This window comes from Glandiceps talaboti, chromosome 17 (assembly GCF_964340395.1).
Source record: "Glandiceps talaboti chromosome 17, keGlaTala1.1, whole genome shotgun sequence".
In the NCBI taxonomy this organism is placed as follows: Eukaryota; Metazoa; Hemichordata; class Enteropneusta; family Spengelidae; genus Glandiceps; species Glandiceps talaboti.
In genome coordinates, this window is record NC_135565.1 from 8600640 (window position 1) to 8627082 (window position 26443).

A 26443-nucleotide genomic window follows, 5' to 3' on the forward strand; every position below is an offset into this window, starting at 1 on the left:
TACTTTGTATTTTAAAACACCAACCCATTCTGAGTGAAAATCGAGAAAAATAATCTGGGTTCTTTAGACATATGAAAGGTCACAATTTATCCAAATAAATAGCCATTTTAGAATCAGATATGGCTGGCAAATACTGTATCAAAGTATAGACAATGGGGAGGAAAAATGAAAACAAGACATGAAACTCCAAACTTGTTCATATTATTTCAAAAAGACCAGAAGCAATAGTTTATGTGACAAGAGTTTGCAGAGAATTGAATGACTGTGGTTTTAAAGAAATTAAAACCATGAGTTGTAATCTTTCTTTACTAATTATATGAGATATTGATTTTGAATAGATTCCTGTACTGTATTTTTATACCCATAATTATAGAAAACTTAATTTAGCTCTCAGTAAAAAGTGATCAGATGGAAATACAGGGTTAGGGCAATATTTCAAAGATTGTGCCACTTCATCCGAGACAACATCTAACACGCCCTGACAATACAGTGTGTTTGAATCGTAACATATGTAATCCAAAGCACCAATAAATTGTGTGTCTTCACAGAAACAACTATTTGGCTCATGTCCCTGAAAAAAATGAAAGAAAATTTATTTTTAGCACAACTGAATCATGACCTTAGCAACAAGCAAATGTCAGTATATTTGCTATAGATAACAAGATTGTTGGATGGGAAAGCGAGTAAACATTCAAAAAATGTATATGCAAATTGCCTAGCAATAAGACCACATCAACAGTCAAATGACGACATACATTGCCAAATCATGGCATGACTCTCCTGTACTCAAATTTCATTGAAATGCCTTTAATTGCTGGAGTCACAGTGGGATGACACTCCCTTTAACAGCGAAGGGAATCAATATCGCCACAATCTTCAGAATAACAGTTTGCTGCTTATTACTGTATAACTAACCCACTCACCAAGATTTCCTTGTAACTGCTTTTGAAGTTATCCACTGAATGGCCAAAACACTTTGGCACAATATCAACCAAGCTGATCTCCTACAAGTAAGAACACACAACACCAGATTTAAACGGTATGTCTTCCGTAAGGAATTTCATGATTTATGCAAAAAATTTAGTTCTTTATCTGTGATTCGTCAAGTCCCAATGAAAGTTAGTTGTCAAAAATGTGGTTGAAACGCCACCTATTCTCAGCACAGGAAAGCTTGCCATCCTCAACTTCACTCAGCTTTCGTGATCCCCTACATACCCTGGATATGGCATGTGTGTCTTGAACTTCCTTCTGTCCCACCACGAGTTTACACATTCCTTTAATCACTACGGGAAAATTGTCAAGATTTTGTTGAGTGGCACGCCCTCACTGTACACTAATTATATAGAGGTCAATGTATAGGTCACCATTATTGATACATTGCTGCGAAATTTTCTTCGTAGGCTAGTCGAGGCTTGGTATATTTTCCATATTTTGACCACACACATTTGGGTATAAATTATATATTATTACACTTGATAAATATGTGAGAGTGTATTCATATCCTGAGATACAGAGCTAGATAAATGATAATGTACAAGCCTTGTAACAAACAGCGGTAGTTTGTTATCGAGAGAAATCCGAAAAGAACACGGTAAAAAGGAGACGGTTCGAGGTCACTTCCTGAACTTCTAATCGAAAGTCTTTCTCAGTGTACAGCTATGTAGAGCACGAGTATAAAGTTGGTATCAGATTCAGATTCAGGTAGCGTCATATTGAGCGTCAGATAGCCTCAGATCCGAATACACCCGACGGCAGTGAAGCAGAATCCTTCCCTGTAGTCTCAACTGTATTATTTCAGGTTTGAGTCCGTCGGGTGTCTTCGGATCTGAGGCCATCTGACGCTCAATATAACGTTCATAAGATAACGCTACCAGAATCTGAATCTGACGCCAACTTTATACTCATTTGATCGATTAATTACTCAAATTGGTCATTAACCCTTTGCTTCCTGTATAGGTGGCCCTATATAGGACCCCCTAGGGCCTGAATAAATTTTAGAGACTTACTTGTCAAGACATTATAACTTTCATATGCTTAGGACTTTGTTTCTATGACAACTGACCCAACTTAAATGTGGTTTATGTAAAGTTAACATGTTACAGTGTATCAAAGTGTATTGTTATGCAAATTAGCACATTGTTATGCAAATGATATTATTGATTATTCTTCTTACTCACTGCTTTTTTAAAATAAAATCCATCCAAAACTATGAATAAAGTTTATTTTACTCACCCCTACTCTGTTTTTTCCCTGCAATTACCCTACTCTACAGTTTCCTCCTTTTCCTAGCTAAATCTCTACCTGCACACTCCGGATCATTGTACTGGTAATCAGTCATATAATGATATCGTTGGAAGCAGGGTACTGGGCACATTCTAACTTTACATGATCCACAAATGTACTTAGTATCTTTCCTGTGCATATGTATATGACATTTTGATTTTGTTTCTGTTAAGACTGGTGCATGCTGCAAATTTCTGTCGAATCTAATGTCATCACTTTGGGTTGTGGGTTTTCTCCCTGGCTTTTTCACATACGAACGACCTGCAATCAGTTCCTCAATCAGCTTACCACGAAACTTACGTTGAGTACATCTTGCTTGTGGGTTTGCTTTCTTGTAAAGAAGGAATGCATTAACTACACATACTTCAAGTAGATACCAGAATATTTGTAAGTACCAGGTAAGTCCCTTCATGTGACGTTTATAAGTTGAAAGGCGCTGGTCGGCCAAATCAACGCCCCCCATGTACTTATTGTATCTTTCTACAACTAGTGGTCGATCTACCTGCTGCTGCTCCCATCTACCATTGACCTTAACTGCCCTTAGTACAGTATCACTCTCTGCAGTGACTGGTAATGTGGTAAGGGCATTCACTATTCTAGAGTCCTTCCAAGCAATAGCTTTCTGTCTTCCCTTCTGCCAACAAATAAATTGCCCACGTGCAAGATTTTTTACCACTGGACTTTTCGGTTTCATTTCAACTGGCAGGCCCTTCCTGTTTGGTCGAACTGTCCCACAAGCTAAAATCTTCTTATCCTTCAATTTATTGAATAAGACAGGGGATGTGTAGTAGTTGTCACAATATAATTCATAACCTTTATTATGAAATGGAGTAGTTAGTGTCAAGACTACATTATCAGTTACTGACGTTTCAGGAGGCACTTGCACTTGTGATTCACGACCTTGATACACCTTCAAATTCAGGACATAGCCAGAGGTAGATTCAGCCAGGTTGAACACCTTGATCCCCCATTTATTGGGTTTGTTCTTTATATACTGTTTAATTCCTAACCTTCCTTTAAACTTGATCATGGTCTCATCTAAAGCTAGTTGTCTCTCGGGAGTATACACTTCTCTAAACTTTCTGACAACGACATCAATTACAGGTTTTATTTTCTGAAGTTTATCATAGTTAGGGTCATTTCGATCAGTGGGTAGTGCTTCATTGTCAACAAAGTGAAGATATCTTAAGATTTGACAGTACATGTCACGAGGCATATGTTTTCCAAAAGCAGGGGTCTGCGTTAGCCAATATTCAGACCAATACTCCTTGAACGACCCCTTCTTGTCAACTAATCCCATCGCTAAAGTTAGACCTAAAAACACTTCAAGATGATCGACGGATATACCTTCCCACGCAGACTTCCGGTTGTTTGGATCACGACGACATTGATCAGCGTAGCGGTTAGTTTCAGTTACTATTTTGGTCATAAGTTCCGGAGTGAAAAAACAATCAAAAACATCTTTCGCTGATTTATCATTGAAATCAAAATTTATTCCTGAATTTTCGTTAAATTCAAAGTCATCAACGTCAGTTATGTCGCGCGACCACTCGATCGAGTCGTCGTCACTACTACTATCACTACTACTACTACTACTGGAGTCGCTGTCATCGGGTGACATATCTAATTCTGCCTCGTCATCTGAGTAACGTCGAACTAACCTGGCTAATGTGAATCAAAAATATCAGCGATCACGTCACCCACTGACAGTTCGTTGTTTACACCCGTCGCCATATTTAGATTTTCATTGATAAATTTTCCGTGAACTACGAATTTTGACCGTTGACCTCTTCGTCGTGTTATGATAAACAGCAATATACATATCAATGGACTTTTGGCGGCAATTTCTAGGCAATTGAATTGCTAATACCCCCCTATAACGAACAATGACATCATACGTTCGAGTCAAAGGTTGCATTGCATACATACGCCTTTAGGCGCCTCTCGGCTGCAACGGAGTCTAGGGTGAAGTACGCCCTCAGGCGCCTGCCGGCCGCAAAGGGTTAATATTCATCGGATTATTACCAAAACCTAATCAGTTCTTGCCATTACCCTATGGAACATGTCTATGAAATTTCGTTTGAATTGATGCAGCCGTTTCCAAACATATTAAGGCATTTTTGAAAGGAAAATGGTTTCTGGGATGTCACTTTGTGATATCACATCAAATAAATTGCTCGATTTGTAAGACACACCAAACCGCATGTTGTTTCACATAAATTGTGACCGTTTTTGTTGTATCTATGGTATATAATTATCTATATCTCTAATGGAGTCAGCAGATGCCCATGCATTAGAGGAACAATAAATATTCACCTAAATGCTTATTACGTTCTGATGAATAGTCCTGGATATTTTGTTTTCATCTAGCACAGATGCTTGGCTGTTAACACCAATGAGACAACATTGCATCACTGCTAGGACAGTGAATGTAAAAAAAAGTATGAATTTGGTGTTTCTGGGCAATCGATCGAATGAAATTCATATAGCATTAAAGTGTGTAAAATGTGTTATTGGACGTACAAATTACAATAACAAACCTTTAAACATGTTTTGGCTTTTTGCCATGTATTGAGTTACAAACACATGTCACAATGTCACATGTACACACTTAGTAAATGTTGTTTGACACTGGTTTTCAGGTAGGAAGCCATGATTAAATTGTTTTATGAATTAAAAATCCGAAATAAGTACCAGTCGTCATCCATATGGCCACTTTAAGTCGCACAGCGACATTCCAGAACCCAAAGTTAGAGTGGCGTGCCCCTTTAAATATGGCTGAAAGATAATATTAGGGTGGGGAACCTTCGATTTTAAATCTCAAGTGAAAGAAATGTATCTTTTAATGATTACTGTTACAACTATACCCCATCACATATGATACACAGTATATTTTCCAAAGGTATGATCTATCAAGACATGCGCAGTTGATCCTGATATCAAGAGATTGAGTTTTAGATTCTGTGTTTGATTTCAAATGACAGTCGCCAAAAGACATAAACTACATACTTGCATTGTGACCGAGTTGAGATTCACTTTGGGATATCTCCTTAGTTCCTCCTTTTCCGTCTCATTCAGTACACCATTTTGTATCACATGGTAACCTGGCATGTTCGGGTACTGGTTGAAATCTCCACATAAGAAAAAGGCTTCATCTTCAGAACAAATATTTCCTGACAGTTCATTGATTGCGGTAGATAACTGTCAAATATAACATGAAATGTACAATTTACTAAGTTTCCATAGATGTAAATATTGTATCGCATTTGTTTCAAATGTTGCAATCAATTTACTAACTATGTAAACTATATGTTAGTAGGAATCAAGCACTTGTTAACTCATATTGTGCATTCAATGGTATTGAAAGTGATATTTCACTTTGAAACAAATCAAAGCATTCTTCCAAAATTGCATTTTTATGCTTAAAATAACATGAACGAGTTATTACACAGTAACAACTTTGATAAACGGTAACACACACAGACACACAGACACACACACACATCTACATTTTTCAGAAGAATAAACGTCCTGGTGCTGCCCATCAGAGATCTGCAACTTCCCTTTCAAAGAACTGTATCTGAGTGGGAGGGGAACATAAGTTGCCATTTACATAAATCTACATAAATAAAACATATGAAAATCTACAAAAAAAATATAAGCACACAAAAACTTCTGTTGCCATTTCACAATTTTACTTACCTGCATTACTGTCACATCCATTGTCTTAAGGTCATTATACCAACAATGGATATTGCCAAATATCAACGTTTTACCAGTTACTTTACATCTTAATTTAGTTAATATCATGACACTTGGTGACCGGATATGTTCAGTGACAGCTTCAAAATCCGAAGTACTTAATTCGGGATGGTGTCGTCTAATAGTCTGTAAATAAAATTTGAAAAAATATCAAAATATGGGAAAGGCAACCAAATACTTCAGATATATAATTTTGACCAAATTTGAAAGGACGAAAATTGTCTATCATATATCTCACCTGTTTGTACTATACTTTTATATCTATTCACATGTTTATCTTTGTCTGTATATCTATGTATCTATCTATGTATCTATGTATCTATCTATCTATCTATCTATCTATCTATCTCTGTGTCTGTCTTTCTGTCTGTCTATCTCTCTATCTATCTATCTATCTATCTATCTATCTATCTATCTATCTATCTAGATCTGTATGTCTATTTGTCTGTCTATATATTTATCTTTTATAAAGTTCTGTATATGAGAAACACGCAAATGCAGTAAGGTAAATCATCGTAATTGCATACTATGTCTTTGCATGAATCTGATCTTATAACTCCTCCTTACCACATGCAAGTAATTAAACACACACCGGTGGTTTTTATTTCGCGGGTTGTAGTATAATACACTGTCATAGTCTAATTATATCTAACCTTTTGTAGTAAAGAATCAAAAGTTAACAACTTTTGATCTACGAGGTTGAACCTGTCTTCTTGGAAAAATGTAGCTTGTCCACTTATTCTTCCCATTCCATCTTGAATGAAGTTTCCATGGAAACCTAACTTCTGCATCAATGGTTGTAATATATCGGCGAAATAATCGTTATCAACCTGTAAGAGACGTTAATAAACAAATTACTGACCGAATAAAAAATTCCTATAGATCCAAAATATACATTTGGGAATACTTCCATGGAAACATGAATATAATAATTATTATAATGGCGATCAATAGATGTAATTTTGCACGAAAATGTTCTTTTACAGAATTCAATTTACGGTTAGAAAGGTCCTAGATCATTAACTTGACACAGTGTTGCATAATATTTTACCCACAACACACACACTCTCTCTCTCTCTCTCTCTCTCTCTCTCTCTCTCTCTCTCTCTCTCTCTCTCTCTCTCTCTCTCTCTAAAATTGTTTCTGGTCAGCAAAAGTTGTTTTTACATTCTCAACAAATCAGTCTACTTATCATTGTAGTTATTGTTCCTTTATTTAGTACTTTACAGCAAGTGTGTATGTTGGTCAGATGTCATAGGCTTGTTCATGATTAATTCTACAATTGTCTTCACTGGTGGCAATTAATGCAGTTACTTTTGTATATTCCCTTTCATCTGCAGAGTGAATTGGCTGGACAAACAATGATAATAAAAATTACTGCGGAAAGGGGGCAATTAAGTGTTGGGCGCTGAAATAATTTCTTTCTTTCTTTATCTCTCTCTCTCTCTCTCTCTCTCTCTCTCTCTCTCTCTCTCTCTCTCTCTCTCTCCCTCTCTCTCTCTCTCTCTCTAGTTGTCAGTGCATTTCTATACAACATTTAGAGAACTTTCTTTTGATTCTTAAGCATACATTTTTTTAAATGTTATATAAAACACAATTATTATGCCTCGAATATTAAGCTTACAGAGGACGTTATAAAATAAGAAACTTCCAGACCAAGCACATCCAAGTAGTGGGTAACTAAGCTATTGTACAGTGTGCTCCATGTTGCCTAGTGACTTTATCCCAGGATATTTAGTTTTGATAGATGTGATTGGTATCCTCAAACCTCGCTTTGTCCTCTCTCTCACCAAAACAACAACAACAACAACAACAACAACAACAAACACACACACACATTTCAATACTATTACCTCAAATCATTTGAACATTACAAGCTGTCATTTCAAATGGTATGGATATTAAGGTTATACTCGCTTTCTTGCTTTGCCCTCTCCAAACCCCCCCCCCCCCCCCCAAAAAAAAAAAAAAAAAAAGAAAAGAAAGAAAGATGTTTAAAGATGTTTAACTTTTAAAAGTCTGCCACTTCTACGTTTTCTACAGTAGCTTAAAGAAGAAACTTGAAGACGAACATTACAATAAACTGTTGAAATGCACAAAACATTAAATATATCATCTCGTAACAGTAAACTTAACGTTTCTAAAATGTAGACATATTTTTTTCCCTGTGTCAAATAACATTGTAAATCTGTTGATTAGTGAAAGTACATCTTAGTTATAAATACATATAGAACATACCTCTTGTAAACATACAATATCTGTATCTTTATTGTTCTCCAGCTCTTTCATCAGTTGGTGATTTCTCTCTGATCTTACTAGTGAAGCTATCGGATAATTGCTATTATGACCAGTGGATGGATCCATGAAAAAATCGGACAAAATATTGTATGTTATGACGTCAAAACTTCGAGTTTCAGACATATTACCGCGACTTTCAACCGTATTACCATGACTTTCAACCATGTTTTCAAGGCTTTCATCACGCCTCTCCTTCTCCCATTGTCGTGTCACGTGTTCGTCAAGACCCCTGTGAAGTTGTTTAGAAGAGGAATCCATCATCTCGTTATAATAATTTCGCCACGTGTCTCTTCACCTGCAAAAAAGGAAAATCGCGACAAATTATCAATCCCTTTAAAAACAAGTCTTCGTAGAAGAAACACTACCCCCAAAAAAACAAACAAACAAACAAAACAACAAACAAACTAACTAACTAACTAACTAACAAAAAACACTTTACTTCCATGTGACTGAATGGAGACATGATTTTAAAAGAAATTGGGGACAACAACTGAATGCTTCAAAGTGTCTGATCATCCAGGAAATTTCTGAATGTTGATAATTGGACCTGAAGATCAGAATAAAGGCCAGAGGTCAATGGCTCAAAAGAAAGATTAAACCTGGCAATATAGGGATAGACACACGAATGTAGTCTCTATGGCTGTATTAACATGTTTGCGTCATGTGGTAAATCATAACTGTTTACAAAAAATATGACTGCCATTGAGTCAAAAGTGATATGAACACCAAAAATAACGTATGTTTATCTGGTTCTGCATTATCTGTAGGCATGATCTAAAAGACTTAGCCACATATAATTGCTACAAACTGTCTGTATAAATATGTAAGTAATAGCTTTATTACTGTTGATGGCCTAGCTTGTAGGTCAAGGTCAATGTCAATGGTCATTCTTACATAAAAGTTTGCATGTGATTATATGGGGTTAGATACGTGAATAGATAAGGAAGGTTATATATTAGGGGTGAAAGCTCCCTGTGTGTTTGTGTGTGTCTCTGTGTGTGTCTGTCTGTGTCTGTCTGTCTCTCTTACCATTTTCTAAAAAAACAGCTAGCTCAAGTCAAACGAAATTTGATACACGTGCTCCATAGGGTAGTGGCAAGAACTGATGAGGTTTCGGTAAACAACCCATGAATATTAATGAGAAATTTAAATAATTAATATTTTTCGGCAATTAGTCTATATCTCAAGAATGCACACTATAATTCGGTACATACATTTGCGATACGAAAGCGCACCTGTTCTGAAAATAATACTAATGTAGGTTTTAGTTTTAATAAGTTATTGGCATATTTTGAGAGGCCACTAAAAGGGTAAAAATTGTTTCTGGTCAGCAAAAGTTGTTTTTACATTCTCAACAAATCAGTCTACTTATCATTGTAGTTATTGTTCCTTTATTTAGTACTTTACAGCAAGTGTGTATGTTGGTCAGATGTCATAGGCTTGTTCATGATTAATTCTACAATTGTCTTCACTGGTGGCAATTAATGCAGTTACTTTTGTATATTCCCTTTCATCTGCAGAGTGAATTGGCTGGACAAACAATGATAATAAAAATTACTGCGGAAAGGGGGCAATTAAGTGTTGGGCGCTGAAATAATTTCTTTCTTTCTCTTTCTTTCTTTCTCTCTCTCTCTCTCTCTCTCTCTCTCTGGCTTTTAAAACTCTCTCTCTCTCTCTCTCTCTCTCTCTCTCTCTCTCTCTCTCTCTCTCTCTCTCTCTCTCTCTCTCTGGCTTTTAAAACTCTGTCTGCGGTGAGTGCCTATGGTACAACATTCTATAAAGCTTCACATTACATGTTATGGTTGGCCAGGAGATCACTAACAGCAATGGGCAAATAGCAATCAATGAAAAAAAATAACTTATGACATATGATCTAGATCTGTTGTATTTCAACAATTGTCTGTACGAACAACAATCTCAAAGTTTGCCCTTACGAAAAGCATTCAGTTTAAAATCTGCTTTGCTATGTTTTATCTAAAACTAAAGTTGTCGCTGCACTCCGCGAACCAGTGTCATGAAGCAACAATTCTGGTGAAACCCGAAAATGAAAATAACCCCCGCCGAATGGCGAGTGCAATATGGAGCAAATTGTACCAAATTCGAGTGTACCAAATTCGGGGTTATTGCTATTATATTATATCAAAATATGTGTCTATTTCTTCTAAATGTGATTCTGTGGTTATTTATATGCCTGGAAAGGCGAATTCGCACGTACAGAAAAAGATCGTCGGTAATAGATCGTCGGGAACGAGCATATTTTGATGAGTGGATACGTTCATGTTGCCCACACACACACACACTGCATGACAACAAACCATACACTGCATTGCATTGCAAAACGCGTTGAAAACATGGCATGAGGCAACAATTCTGGTGAAACCCGAAAATGATAATGATGTGATTAAGCAATAACCCCCGCCGAAGGCGGGTATACTCGAGATTTTAGTACAATTCGCGACATATAGCACGAGCCGAATGGCGAGTTCTATATGGAGCAAATTGTACAAAATTCGAGTGTATAGAGGTCAAAGAAAGTAACAATTTTGTTTGGATATTTACATAAGAACAATACAATCTTGTACACTGCTAAAAATAGATGTCTCGGCGTTGAATCAGTTGAATCGGAGAAAGTTCGAGACAGTAAGGGGCAACGTCAAAAGTTCAATATAATATATCTAACTTAATTGCTTAAGTTAGGTCCCAGACCCCCCCACCACCCCCCCCCCCCCCCATCTAACTTAACTGACCTAAAATTGAAAATCGTTTCAGACTCATACTGTATACTTCCACTTTCAAACAACGTAACAATATACTACTGAATTATAAATAAAAACAGAAAACCATTTTAACCGTGTACCGCTGATAAATCGGACCGAGTGTACGCAGTGTTAGGGTGACCTTTTTTTTGTTTCTCATCTCCAGTGGAATAGTCAGGCGGGGCGGGCAAGCGAAATAAAAAAAGGGGGCAAGGAAAAAAAATCTGTATTTTTTCAGTTCTATTCTCTGTCCTTTCTGTCTCTTCTCTTTATTGAATTCCTTGTTACAGGTCTCTTTCCTTCATTTTAGCAAGGTTGACAAGTCCGTAGAATAACTTTGTAAGAAGATGAATACTTATCATCCTGATGGGTGTATATCTGTAGCCAGGAACTATTGTATGATTTTATCAGGAGTACTATTACACTTCGTCCTATTAATCAAAGTGGCATTGACATCGCTAATTTGAACTTTAGTATGTAACTTTTTGAGCCGGGAATGCAGTATGACTTTTACCAATTTTAAGCATAATTTTGAAAATGATAGAAATATTCTGAGCTATTATTACATTACAGCAAAATGTACCACACGGCGGCATTAATTTCGAGCCCTGTCCCTCATCAAACCTCAACGACTTCAGCCATGATGAAAGACACATGCTGCTCCGACGTAACAAAGGGGGTGGGTGGGGGGTAGACGGCAGTGTTCGGCCAAGGTTTCCAACAAGTGGGGACAAAGGCCCCTTGGTTGCAAAAAGTGGGGTCATTTGACCGGGAGTGGGGTCAATTATTATTGTCTATGAAATATTCATATATATTACCTCAGACCACTATAGAGATACTGTGGTCTTAGATATTCCATTACACATAGACTATTACCTAAGAACATAAAAAAATTCCATTCACAATAACAGTTCCCAGTAAGCTGTTTTTTGAAAATTGTGTACTACACATTACACCTTAGAAAAAGAAGGCAATTAAGATTATGTATTTTTAAGTCATTTCTACAGAGTATATTATATATTGTTTTGAAAGATTGGACAGCCAGGTAGTCACAATTTTTAATCTGAATATCATGAATAGCAGTGCTCAAATTTATAATTCCCTTTTTTCAGACAAAGACAAAGACAAAGAACAACTTCAAAATAAGTCACAGGGAACATGTGATTAAATAAAAACTTTGAGAAATCCTAATCTTGTAACCACTTGTTTCATTTGTAGAACTGTTAGTACACTGCTGTGTTTTAATATCATTCCCTCTTCAAATTCATGACGAGGTTAAGAAAAACCAACATTTTGAAGAAAAAAAATCCCTGACTTTAAAAAGTACCAAATGTGAACGAAAAACTTACAAATAATACAGTCAAACAAACTTTGAAATAATTTATTTTTTTATTAATTACCGTTACTGGCTGTGTATCATGATTTGGTCCTGTGATATCAAATGACAGCATTAGTTACATACTGTAAACTTGATACGGAAAGCTGACATTAGGTGTCCTTGAAACTCAGAAATCGTGAACTAAAACTATCAACGTCAAAGTTAGGATGCTTTGTAAATACCACTGTAATTATTTTCTGATTTGCACAACAAGTTCATTCTTCATGTCTGACCGGGCGCACATGCATCGGCCGTCTATATGGCCATGCCAGTGATCACGCATTGATTCAGTCAGTGCCCAACATTCACATATGTGTCACTGTCAACATCATGCAACATGATCCCCTAACAGTCTAACACAGCTTTTTCGGAATCAAAATACACATGTACTCATTTTGTTTCCATTAATCTAACCCATCAACAAATGAAAATCACAACCTGTCCCATAAATTTGGTTTACTAAGGCTTCTGAGCTGTGGCAGATAGATGTTCCGATTTCCGGTAGCAAGTTCAGTGTTTCGTACACGTCAGTGAGTAGGTCAGAGGTCGCGACAGTGATGGTAGACAAAACATGTGACGAGAGACGTCCATTTCGACGTCTCATCTACTCCCTCTAATGTTTCAATTTGTAGATTAAACTTATCAAAGTTGATCTTTTTGTGTCATTTTTTATGTTACCAATTATATAGAACTGTGCGTTGTCACTGTATCTTAAATGAGTTACAACAAAATTTTCCCTCACGGAGTCAGTATACTTCTTGTGGGATTGACGTCATACGCGTCAGGGCCTGGCCCTGGACTTAGATAATTTTGATGTTTTGCCGTAAAATGAATGTGCCAAAGCGGCGCAAGGTGGGAAAATTATTGCGTCATTTGCAATTTTAGGGGGGCCAATGTTGCAAGGTCGTGGCCTCGGCAGAACATACACTGGTCTAAGACGCCATGAGGAACGTTTGATGTTCATTCGAACCTTACAGTCTTGCTGTGTTGAACTCAAGGGTCGAGTCGGTCGGAAATAAAAAAAAAACGTTGTTGGTTTTTTTTATGTCGGAGCTGGAAATTTAGGGTCGGTCGGGAGATGAGAAACAGAAAAATAAAAAGGGCCGCCCTTATAGGTAAAAGCAGCCTTGAAATCGTACTAAATTTGCGAAGAATGACGTTAAATCGTTTTTGACGGTTGAGAAATTAATTTGGCCAAAACCTCCCCACCCCCAAACTAAAGCAATTAAGTTTTTTTGTAAACATCGATCTTTTGACGTCGCCCCTAAATCAGAGACGAGACGTTTTACACATTCTACTTTAATTTAATGGTTAACAAATTGAACATTGACTGAACCTGAAAATGTACAGTTTTGAAATAATCCTGACGCACTTGACTGATGGTTAAAAGTGAAATTGGTGTTGCTTGATTCAACGAGAGCAGGACGCTGAGACGGCTCGTTGCATGTACTATTCATATGCTGGTTTAGGTGCCCATTTTACCACTGCCAGCCGTGGTAAAATGGGATTTTACCACAGTTATTATCCAATCAGAATGGCACATAGTAGTCCTGCTTACATGCCGGTGCACGAGTCTGTATTACTGACTTGACTAGTCCTGCTTACAAAAACATGCCGGTGCACGAGTTTGTATTACTGACTTGACTCTAAACACCGTCATGCAAAGAGCAATAGACTGGAGTTTGCCTATTACAACACCGCAAGCAAAATGTACCCGCGCCAATGGACGCTTTCACGGTTATTGAATTACCTACCGACCGATCAAATATTTGCAACGGATCGAATATCTACGCCATTTCCATTCCTCTGACGGTAGTATTCCCTGCTCAGATCACAAAAAGCGTCGAAATCGGACCTTTTCAAGTGCGAACTGCAACATTCAACTAACACTCGTAACACCGCCACATTTGATATCGTTGAGTGAGATGAATAATTACCCAGAGACACTTGCGCCGACGTACGTAAGGAGAAGTGATTAAATTTACGATAGAATTGAAAAGTTCCGATTTTGATAGTTTTGGTCATCTGCTATAGGACTTTTGCAGTCAAAATGAGGTAAACCGACTAAATAATAGATTTATTGCTAATATTTGACCACTGGGCGATTTTATTCCTTAGTTACCGGCATTTTTTGTAAGTCCGTATTTCACGGCTGGCTCTTCGCAGGACGGAGGGGGAGGGACAATTGTCAGAATCGAGTCCCGAATTCCTCCGTATGCAAGCAGGACTAGGCACATAGTAGCATGATATAATTTAATACAGGTATAAAGGAAGGCGTTAGCTATTAGTCACATTTACATACTTACTTCTATATACATCCTTTTTTAGCAAATGAGCAAATTGACCAAATTGACCAAATGTTGAGCTTGTGGAGGTTGAATGTTCAAATTTCAAGATTCGAATCATTCGATCTCGCGACAAGACAGAGAAGTAAATTATACGACCGTTGGGGCGCTATTCAATCGGTGCAGCGTCCCGCGATCCCGTACGTATACAGTCAGTATTCTATTTGTATTCCAGTGCGATTCGATATCGAGTTAAATATATGTGTTTCTCTGTGTATTATAATTAGATATTAATTAGCGATTCGGGATACTGAAATAATGATTAACAAGAACTTGACGAAACTTGTTGATGTTGTCTATATTCACGTTATTCAATATTGTTATAGACACCAGAATTGTTGCCTCATGCCCTTACGCGAACCAGGGCAATGCTACACTCACTGTCGTAGTTTTCGCGGACAGACTCTGTTTTCGGACAGATATCGACTAGTCCCCGGCGCGATCGTCGTCGTTTTCTCCGGAACTGCCATATTGTCATGCTCAAGCATTCGTACGAAAGATCAGGCAATACTGCAATTTTGATTCAACACCAATCTTGTGGTATCGGTTTTGATAGCACTAATATCGGCGATCACAAAGTTACCGTATGTAACAACACTGCTGTAGTTGTCAGTGTTTTCGCTACATCTTAAAGTACGCGGAAATGTTACAAAACCACTTCGCTCTTATTTAAATCTGCAAATATTTCAGTAATAGTTTTCTTCCAGTGCTCCGTTCAAACTAGATGACATCTTCCATGAAATCTTGATGTTTTTTGAACGAAAATATGTTACGTATCTGGAGCAAAGAAGTGTATCAGATATCGGACAGTGCTCACGTTTACGCGCCCAAGACATAGACTGCCAAGCGGCGCCATGAACTGTGATCGAATCCCGGGGGGTCGAATTCGGTAGTACTAGTACTAGTAGGACAGTGTTCATGATAATTCCTTTGCAAAAACAATCAATTTTAGTGTAACAGTGATTAAAATACCACAATACCAATGTTTTTGCCCAATATTTAAATCAAATGGAGTGGCGAAATTCTTAATTTACGCAACAAATACGTAAATCGGTGTGGAAGTTCGTGTCCGATTACCAATACTGTCGTCCGATTACTAAGTCATCCATGTAGATAAATTCGGGGACTACGTCATCCACAAAGTTACTTCTGACTATAAACCACGTTGAAAAAAGACCATAAAAGGAAAATGTCTAAGCAGCAATGATGGGTGTTACTTTTTTGCAGCTTTTATCCAATAGTAATCGTCGAATAACTTGACCCTGTCCGAAAACTGCGACAGTGGGTGTATAGCGAGGGACGTAGGACCGAAACGTGGCAAAAAAGGCACGAGCTACTGTCGACAGTCCAGTCCAGAGTGATCATGCTACACGGCATGTCACCTGAGCTCAGCAACTAGTATTAAAGTGGGCCAAGGCCAGCTAATCGTACGTCAGAGTAGAAGAGTAGATATACGCATGCGCATAGTATTTGGCCGACATATCATGCATAAATTGGCCGCGTCCAGAATGCATTTACCCAACCGGTTCACCGGTACAGTATGCATAATAATATAACTTGTGGACGATAATTCAAATTATCAGTGTGTCACCGTTCTTCAGATACTAGTTAGTGTTCTAGAGCATTACTAGGAATATGGAGTTCTCTCGCAACCAGGCTCACTTAGTAGATCATGTTCTCAGTGTCAAGACATTTCGCAGGTAAGTCATGTAACTTGTAAGTCCCAGGGGTAAGTCGGTCACGGACGATCTACAATATTGTTCATTGATGACAGTGATCCATGCATATAATTATACATATTAGTCAACGAAGGTTCAGCGATAGTGGAGGGGGGAACAAATACACAATTTACTTTGAGTGCTACACTGCTACTACTAGCGCCAGCGCCAGTTGTATGGCTGTAGTGTACGTTGCACCATGGAGGTATAAAAATAGACACCCGGTATCACCCCTAACTAATGCACGAGTCAATGTCAACCCCCCCCCCCCCACCTCGGAGCATAGTGGGGGATTTGGAAATTAGTCTTATAAAATTTGTCAAATGCCCCATCCCCCTGGGGCAAGACATTCTGGAAAATCCCCACCTAAAACAAGTAAAACTCCCAACATTTCCCCTACCCTAATGGGTGGGGCATTAAAAAATTCTGACTGACACACAACCACTCTTTTACGTCCGTGAAAATGACTACATGTACCTAGGGAGGTCAATATGAGGCAATTGCCCCACCCCTCGGGCATTGTTTCATGGCAAACACGGTCTAATCCCCCACATTTGTCCCGTATCATTACATTGACTCGTGCATAATACGGATACAAAACACAGGTACAGGTCAAGCTAGGTCAAGCCAGGCCAGGTGAGGTATTGACTGAATATTTTGTTTGGATTCACATTCACATTTGGATCTAAAGATCCGTCGTCTGGTTTTATTAGCACAACTGAACTGATAAGGTTCAGTAATGATATAGCATCGCAAAGTCACTAAGTGTCTGTCTGTCTGTCTGTCTGTCTGTCTGTCTGTGTATTTAAAATGTGATGTGTGTGAACAACTTAAAGTCAAAAACCGCTGAACCGATTACCATGCTATTTGGTGGGTATATTACCTTGGGTGTCGAGTTGGGAAATTGTTCAAATCAAAATGATTGCATCACTGGTGTTTGATTTGGGTCAAAAAATGACATTTTTGGTCAAAACACTTAAAACTCCCAAACCACTGGGCAGATCAGCCTGAAATTTGTGGGAATTTTCTTGAAATGTTCATGACACGATGATTCTATCAGTGATATGCACATTAGGGCTAAAATGTGTTTTTTGATCAAAAGTCTATGATTCCAATAGTACTTGGTTGATCATGTTTCTGGAGATGTATAGATCAGGTGATATTGATTATGTGATAATCCCATTAGCGATATGCAAATTAGGGCTAAAAAAAACATGATATTTTTGGGTGAAATGCCTGTAGAAATATTTAGGCCAGATGAGCACAGAATTATTGTTGTATTGATCTAATTAAACCATTAAAGATTTTATTGGGTAAACTGCCATTGGTGCTTTTTTTTGTAATATTTATTGGTTTTCGTGGCAAATTTCACCTTCTTTTTTATAAATGCTAACTCAAAAATGTAAGCACGCCCTCTGTTGAAAACGTCTAGGATAAATACCCTGAACCACTCAAACAATATCTCTCTTGACAGCCATTTATCAATTTTGATTACCGATCACATGGAACATTTAGATCTGTCATAGAGTGTATAGTATGAAATAAGAAAACAACGCCTATTTGTAACATTGCATACAAAAGAAGTGAATATAAGTATAAATCGTAGATGCACACCCAATTATGGACGTCCACAATTACAAAGCATAAAATGTACTCATCACCTGACCTGTTTTTTTTGCGCCAACTTCCATTGACCTTTGATGCAACATATATGTTAGTCTCTGTTACCCAGACTCTTGCTATTGAGGGCTCCACCACTAGCAGGGGTAAACCATTTTACCATGCTGGTCGTGGGGCCCTCAATGGCAAGAGTCTGGGTAATCAAGACTATGTATATATATCAATATAATTTAATTTTTCGAACATTATAAAAACAGATTAAAATTAAGGCTAACTTTGAAATATTCTTATTATTACACACACTGTTTTTCAACTGTTAAATTATCATGACTAAATTACTATACATCACCCACTGAATAACCTTTGATCCTTTCATCTGGAATGAATTTACATATACACATGATGACATTTCAAAAAAAAAGGAAGGACATATGGAGGGCATTAATTTTCATGAAATTTTCTGTAAATTTTTGCAAACTGCCATACATTTTATAGGTTTAAGATGGTCTTGACTGTACCTGTGTTTTGTACCGACTGGAAAGTACATTGTAACTAATCCATCCATAGTCAGATGTCGAGTCATGGACCTGCACATACATGTACGCGCCATGCATGGAAGGCTATTTAAACTGCCAACCTCTCAAACACAGAAATAATACAGTTGTCTCTTGATGTTTTTTTATTTTTTTGCCAGAAGTTTGTATCCACCTGCCCCAGCCAAGGCCAATTTATAGTAACTAATATCAATATATACACATTAAATATGTATCATCGTTTATACCACTCCACGAAGGAAGGTTATACATAGCACATAGTACACTTTTGTCTGTCTGTCTCAGCAGTCTTGCTGTACATCATTTATTTACTTGTAATTTGTATGTCTGTCTGCCTGTGGGTGTAGACACCAGATTTTCTATTTCAGTAATTGTTAGATTATTGAATATTGAGTTAAATCTGAATTGATTTACAAGTTCAGCCTTTGTTTGAGGGCATTGTTCGAAATTCCACACATTCCATTTTGATGCATGTGTGTTACGCTTGATTCGGAGGCTACAGAGTAGTGTGAAATAAAACAATAGTTATATGGCTCTGCCAGATTCATAGTATAACTTAGGCTCTGTAGGGCTCCTCCAGATTTACATCATACAGCTTCATGTCACTCTGCCAGATCTATATTGTAAAGCTCGCTGACACTCTGCCAGATCTATATTGTAAAGCTCGCTGACACTCTGCCAGATCTATAACGTAAAGCTCGCTGACACTCTGCCAGGTCTATATCGTAAAGCTCGCTGACACTCTGCCAGGTCTATATCGTAAAGCTCGCTGACACTCTGCCAGATCTATATTGTAAAGCTCGCTGACACTCTGCCAGATCTATATTGTAAAGCTCGCTGACACTCTGCCAGATCTATATTGTAAAGCTCGCTGACACTCTGCCAGATCTATATTGTAAAGCTCGCTGACACTCTGCCAGATCTATATTGTAAAGCTCGCTGACACTCTGCCAGGTCTATAACGTAAAGCTCGCTGACACTCTGCCAGATCTATATCGTAAAGCTCGCTGACACTCTGCCAGGTCTATATCGTAAAGCTCGCTGACACTCTGCCAGATCTATATTGTAAAGCTCACTGACACTCTGCCAGATCTATATTGTAAAGCTCGCTGACACTCTGCCAGATCTATATTGTAAAGCTCACTGACACTCTGCCAGATCTATATTGTAAAGCTCGCTGACACTCTGCCAGGTCTATATCATAAAGCTCGCTGACACTCTGCCAGATCTATATTGTAAAGCTCGCTGACACTCTGCCAGATCTATATTGTAAAGCTCGCTGACACTCTGCCAGATCTATATTGTAAAGCTCGCTGACACTCTGCCAGATCTATATTGTAAAGCTCGCTGACACTCTGCCAGATCTATATTGTAAAGCTCGCTGACACTCTGCCAGGTCTATAACGTAAAGCTCGCTGACACTCTGCCAGATCTATATCGTAAAGCTCGCTGACACTCTGCCAGGTCTATATCGTAAAGCTCGCTGACACTCTGCCAGATCTATATTGTAAAGCTCACTGACACTCTGCCAGATCTATATTGTAAAGCTCGCTGACACTCTGCCAGATCTATATTGTAAAGCTCACTGACACTCTGCCAGATCTATATTGTAAAGCTCGCTGACACTCTGCCAGATCTATATTGTAAAGCTCGCTGACACTCTGCCAGATCTATAACGTAAAGCTCGCTGACACTCTGCCAGGTCTATATTGTAAAGCTCACTGACACTCTGCCAGATCTATATTGTAAAGCTCGCTGACACTCTGCCAGATCTATATTGTAAAGCTCGCTGACACTCTGCCAGATCTATATTGTAAAGCTCGCTGACACTCTGCCAGGTCTATATTGTAAAGCTCGCTGACACTCTGCTAAGAGGCTCTGCCAGATTCATACTGTCCTCAGTCTAAAGGCTTCACCAGTTATAACAAAGACTCTGTGATATTGTTTTACCTAGAGGACTGTGATTAACTTGTTGGACAATCATTTAAGACACTGTCTTGTGGAAACAGTTGTTGCATTCAGTGAATGACCAATGTATTGACTGTGAATCGGACTAATCCAGTGTTGCAGCCAGCCTTTCGAAAGAGTGGGACATAGTGTCCCAAGACTTTCATTTTTGTGGGCCATTATCAATTTTTTGGGGACATCATAAAAAAAGTGCCAATGGCATTGTAGCACAACTGTACAGCCTTTACAAATATTTACCCATAACAGTATCCATGCTAGATATTTGCAGTTACCTATCCAACCCTGTTGTTATCTATGCAATATACGCAATCATTTGGCTGTTGTAATAGGCGTGGTCGTATTGCTAAACATATTTACATACAATTTTAGTGTGGGTCGTCTATGACCCGTCACTTCCGAAATTGTGGGTCAGGTCCAAAAAACGTGTGTCAAATAACCCAAAAACCCCCTCTGGCTGCAACACTGCTAATCTGGACTTACCAATAATAGTCGACTTTCCGGTTCTCCCAGCATGCAAAGCAGTATTTATAGTCAAAACGAGGCGGGGGGATACCTCCGCGATAATCGTCTGCCAGGCATAGCATTTGTATGGGAATTAGCAGACGTCGGTAGACTCCAATGTGTATTTTACAGATATGGGTAAAAAGGACAACTGTTGTGTTCCCTTTTGTTTTCGACAACGTTGGCGTGATGGGGGGAAATATTACAAGTTTCCATTAGGGCCAAAATCACGTCGAAATGCATGGATTGTAGCTGTACGATCTCATCGTAAAAACCGGCGGTCGTGGCAACCAAGTGTCCATCAAAAAGTATGTGACGTACATTTCGTAAACAACATGAAGAGTGATGATCCTAAGTCGTCTTCATACATTCCAACTATTTTTCCTTGGCATAAGAATAAAGGCATCCAGAAAGAAGGGACTGGTCAAGTTGTAAACAAGGTTAGTTTAACTTTGAGACATTATACTACATTACAGAAGCTATAAGTGTGATCTTGATCAGAACGTCGTTTTATCAGTGGTTTACAAAGAAAACTGGCTTTGAAGGTTTCGAAAAAGTCTACTTCTTATCATTATCAAACTAGGTTCACACGACTCTCTTATCAGTTTGTTTATGTCTGTATTAGTCATGTTGTAACATAAAATTCAAGAGTAAGCTTATTGTCTGGTCCTAAAATAAACTTTCAGGTATAACTTATATGTTCAGTTTTGGGCAAAAAATCGCCAACAAACTTGACCCTTGGACAATACAACGAAAAAAATAAACACGACATTCAAGTTAGCACTGAATAATTACAACATATGTGGTCATGGAATTTGTATTTTAGCAACTCGTGCTCTTGTGTGTACGGTGCTGACAAGTTGGGAGAATTTTTCGACTTCATTGTGGACTCTAAACGACAGAGATTATGAGTATTTCAGGATAACCAGGTCAATGTCACATAGAAAGCCATCAATCATCTTTCTACATGGAGTAGCGCTAGTTGCTATTGCTAGATTGACATCAAATATGATTTTCTAACTGTTAGTGTTACACTGTAGTGTAGTATACATGTAGTGTAGTGTAGTGTCGGTCGTGTCGTGTAGAGTAGTGGTGAAGTGTAATGTAATGTCTTGTATAGTGTAGTGTAGTGCAGTGTAGTGTAGTGCAGTGTAGTATCATGTCGTGTCATGCCGTGTGATGTCATGTAGAGTGTTTTTCCATAAAGTACAACTTCTGCATGTACAAGTTTGTTTTCTTGTGTTGTTTGAAATACACTCATTTTATATGTATAAACAAAACCAGTATATACTGTTATACATGTATTTCTTTTGTTTTCTTTTGTTGATTTCATTCATTCAATATTTGCTTCATTTACAATTAATGAAAAAAAAAATGTTTTTGTCATTTTTTGATGAATGATAATCAGTGTTCATGTTACTTTGTAATATGTTTTACATTTTATTTTGTCACCCTTGAATAAATTAAATAATTATATCATTTGACATTTCAGGAAAACATGAACAAGGAGTCTGATCATAATACAACACAGGACATTAATCATGAGGTGGAAGATGAATGTACAGTAGACCAGGTAGGGAGCTATTTATTTATTGATTGCATTGTATAGATTTCCACTAATTAGAATTACTACTTTGCAAGATAATGTGCTGCAAGGAAGTAATACATATTTGTGCTACCACTGTTTTGTTTATATGTGTGTATTTTTGTGTTGTATTAAGGTTGTCTTTGACGTATTTTGTGTATAAATGTTGTGATAAACCACGGTGCTACAGAGTGTACATTTAACATCATTTCTAACTTTGACAAAACTTTGTATGTATTTCAGTGTAAGACATCTAGTGGTGACATAAGCTGTAACTCTTTCACTGGGACAGAGACTAACAGTAAACAGGTAATGATTATTTCCTTATCAGGTTATTCAGTATGGTTGTTCCTTATCAAATATTAGAGCATTGAACATTAACAGATGATTATTTATATTATGCACTATGTAAATAGCATTTGGTCCAATGTCATCGCGTGATGCTTCAACAATCATGATAGTGATATTTGAAATGTAAAAACTTTTCCAAAGTATGGCAGAAGTAATAGTACAGCAGTAGGCACAGTTGTATCAGAAATCTTGTATAATATACTAAGTTGTATAGTTATCATGTGATATGGATTTCATGGTATTCTTATGTTATTCTAATTTTTCAGTCAGGTGTTGATGTATGTGAAAATGTGAATGTATGTTCTACAAAACTGATTGAGTGTGAGTTAGGTTCCAAAACACAGCCACAACCAGAACCACAGTCTAATAGTGCAGAGGTAAGTCATATTGACATTTGGTAATCTAATTTGATTATAATTTATCAAAATCATTCTATATGATTGGAAATAATTCATTAATGTGAGCAGATACAAAAACAGAAAGTTCAGTTTGAGTTGTAACACTGTTCTTGTCATTGGGTTTTCACCAGATAATGTAAAGCCAAAAACAAGTAAGAAATCATGTTTGTGTTGTTTGCAGTTACAAAATGGAATCACTATATTGTGAGGTTCACTTTGTTTTTAACTGAAAGTTATGTCGATTTCCGGTTCCAAGATGCATTGTGCGAGAGGACGTCGCTTATACTGTTACATTTAGCCTTGTTTTGTCTTTGTTACATTTGAAATAACGTTTTCATCAGGAAATAATGGAAAGACATTTTGTCCTCTTTGATTATAAGTTATTTTATAGAACAAAGACTAAACATCATCAATGCCAGAGAGGTATTTTACGAGTGAACACAGGGTACGGTCAGATGACAACCATCCCCGGGCCCTGAGTAGTGCATGCAAACCCCTCAGCACGTACACAATACATTGTATTGTATGGAGAGATGTGCAGTGCATCTTGGAACTGGCAACAGGTCTGTTGACTCATTTGACTTGCAATGAACTTACACCAAGTTTCTTTCCTTTCCCTTAGCAGTTATCAGTCATTTCTACTGACCATGACTACCTCAGGACAACTGCTGATGATTTGTCATTTAAATTGGAAGAAAACATCAAAATCCAGGATCCTGAGTACTATGCTTATCTTAAGTTCCTAGAAACTCAAAATCATCTCCTAAGGGAGGTTAATGAATTGTACTTTAGTAGACTTTTAACAATTTCTACCATTAAGGATGATAACATACAAATGAAATTTTGGACTGGCTTTCCAAATTTTGCTATATTTTGTGCTATATTTGAATATCTAGAGTCAAAGGCAGTTAATTTACAGTATTGGCGGGGTGGGAAAGATAAACACACTCATTTCCACAAAATCCATGATTCAAACAAACCTGGTCCAGACAGAAAGATATCTCTGCAAGATGAATTCTTTATTGTGATGGTTAGATTGAGGGTTGGGTTGTTTACACGAGATTTGGCAAAAAGGGTTGGGGTGTCTGAATCAACAATATCACGTATTTTTGTCACATGGGTTAATTTTTTAGCTGTTGAATTATCCACCATATGTACCATGCCATCTATTGAAGAAGCTAACCAAGGAAGATGTCATGCATTTGACAAATTTCCAGACACAAGAGTGGTTGTAGACTGCACAGAGTTATTTTCAGAGACACCATCATCATTAGCAGCAAAGAGGCAAACATGGAGTGAATACAAACATCATGATACATTCAAATTTTTAGTAGGGATTGGGCCAAATGGTGCAGTGACATATGTTTCTAGAATGTGGGGTGGGCGAGCCTCGGATAAATGCATAGTTGGTAACAGTAACTTTAAAGATTATTTAGATAAAGGTGACGATGTAATGGCAGACAAGGGTTTCACTGTTTCTGCTGAATTAACTGCCATTGGTGTTTCATTAAATGTTCCAGCATTCAAAGGTAGTGATAGGACTCAGTTATCAGCAAGGGAAGTTGAACAGTCTCGTAGAATATCAGAAGCTCGCATTCATATAGAGAGGGCTATAGGACGTATAAAAGCATTTCATATATTTGACAGTGACATGAAACTTACAATGAATGGTTTAGCAGAGCAAATCTTCACAGTTTGTGCTTTCCTAGTGAATTTTCAATCTCCATTCTTAAAATAGCATTGCAGTAGATGTTGAGAACGTTACCAATGGTAACAAGTCTTCACAAAGAAATGATGTGTAAAGAATGTGAGGATCATGGGGTCTTTCTATTGCCAGAATACAGGGGATTAATTGTCTCTCTGATATGGCATGCTACAATATTGACATATTTGGGTAGTTTTCTGTCTCACTGAAATTGATACCATCTGACATCAAAACTGCATGCTTGCAATGAATCCCCTGTAGTTGGCCAAAGAAAATGTTGTGGCAAGTATATTTAGGTGCAGCCAATGGGCAGAGTTGTGGTTTTCATTAACTAAGTTGTTTCAGACCAAAAATGATGTTTTTAATAGAACCCCACCCCCCCCCCCACCAAAACCCCCCCCCCCCCCCAAAAAAAAAAAAAAAAATTGTGGGTGTTTAGCTGTTCTTATGTGCCCTCCCCCTGATGAAAGATATATACCACTACTCACCCAATATTGAGAATGACTTACCCACTCCCACCACTGAAATGTTTGTACTCTCCACTATACCAACAATTCATTTTGATGTACACAATGTTTTCCCCTCCCACTGTATCAAAATCATGACTTCCCTGCCTTTATTCTTCCTTGTTTGCTCCTCTCGAGCTCTCCTGCTACTGATTGACAAAATTGCCCACCCACTGAAAAATTACGCAAGAACAAATTTGTTGACTGCACCTGTATATTACCATTTGTGACTGCATTCATGCTATCACTCACCAATGTACTTTCTCACAGCTCAATCCATGTAAAAATTCATTTTTAATATTTGATATTTATTATTTTATTTATATTGTATGGATTTGTACATGTAAAAATACTGTGAAGAGAATAATATATTGCATACCATAAATTATATTTATTAATATATTACAAATTAATTTTGTGTTCCCACTAAATAAAGTGACAGGAAAATATTTACAAATGTGAAATAAGATTGTTGTGGAACAGGCTTTATATGAGATTATTATTGCTAAGAATAAGTGTCATTTACTTTGTAATACTGTCAGCAATATTTTCACTACCAATAGGTACAGGAAGACCAATACATTTTGGTACAGGGTAACATTAAAATAAATAAACTGTGTACATGTATACATACTGTGTATTTCTTTTATACTAGCTTAGTTACTCTACTTTACATTTAGGCCAGAAAAAATAACAAAGCTGTTCAATGAGCAAC

The 26443-nt window shown here is 37.5% G+C and overlaps 2 protein-coding genes across 2 annotated transcripts; one reads left to right on the top strand and one right to left on the bottom strand.

The window, feature by feature from the left end:
• Window positions 1–61: 61 nt before the first annotated feature.
• On the bottom strand, window positions 62–14371 carry LOC144448582 (uncharacterized). The gene is made up of 7 exons (XM_078138857.1): window positions 14232–14371; window positions 8284–8638; window positions 6699–6875; window positions 5986–6171; window positions 5293–5484; window positions 924–1004; window positions 62–571 (listed from the first exon to the last, which is right to left on the bottom strand). Exons 2-7 carry the CDS (start codon window positions 8602–8604, stop codon window positions 368–370), a joined length of 1161 nt encoding a protein of 386 aa, XP_077994983.1. The 5' UTR covers window positions 8605–8638; window positions 14232–14371; the 3' UTR covers window positions 62–367.
• Window positions 14372–16483: 2112 nt separating this feature from the next.
• Window positions 16484–25546, top strand: LOC144448523 (uncharacterized). The gene is made up of 5 exons (XM_078138790.1): window positions 16484–16522; window positions 22676–22756; window positions 23012–23077; window positions 23386–23496; window positions 24140–25546. The coding sequence occupies exons 2-5, from the start codon at window positions 22682–22684 to the stop codon at window positions 25253–25255; spliced, it is 1368 nt and encodes a 455-aa protein (XP_077994916.1). The 5' UTR covers window positions 16484–16522; window positions 22676–22681; the 3' UTR covers window positions 25256–25546.
• Window positions 25547–26443: the final 897 nt, after the last annotated feature.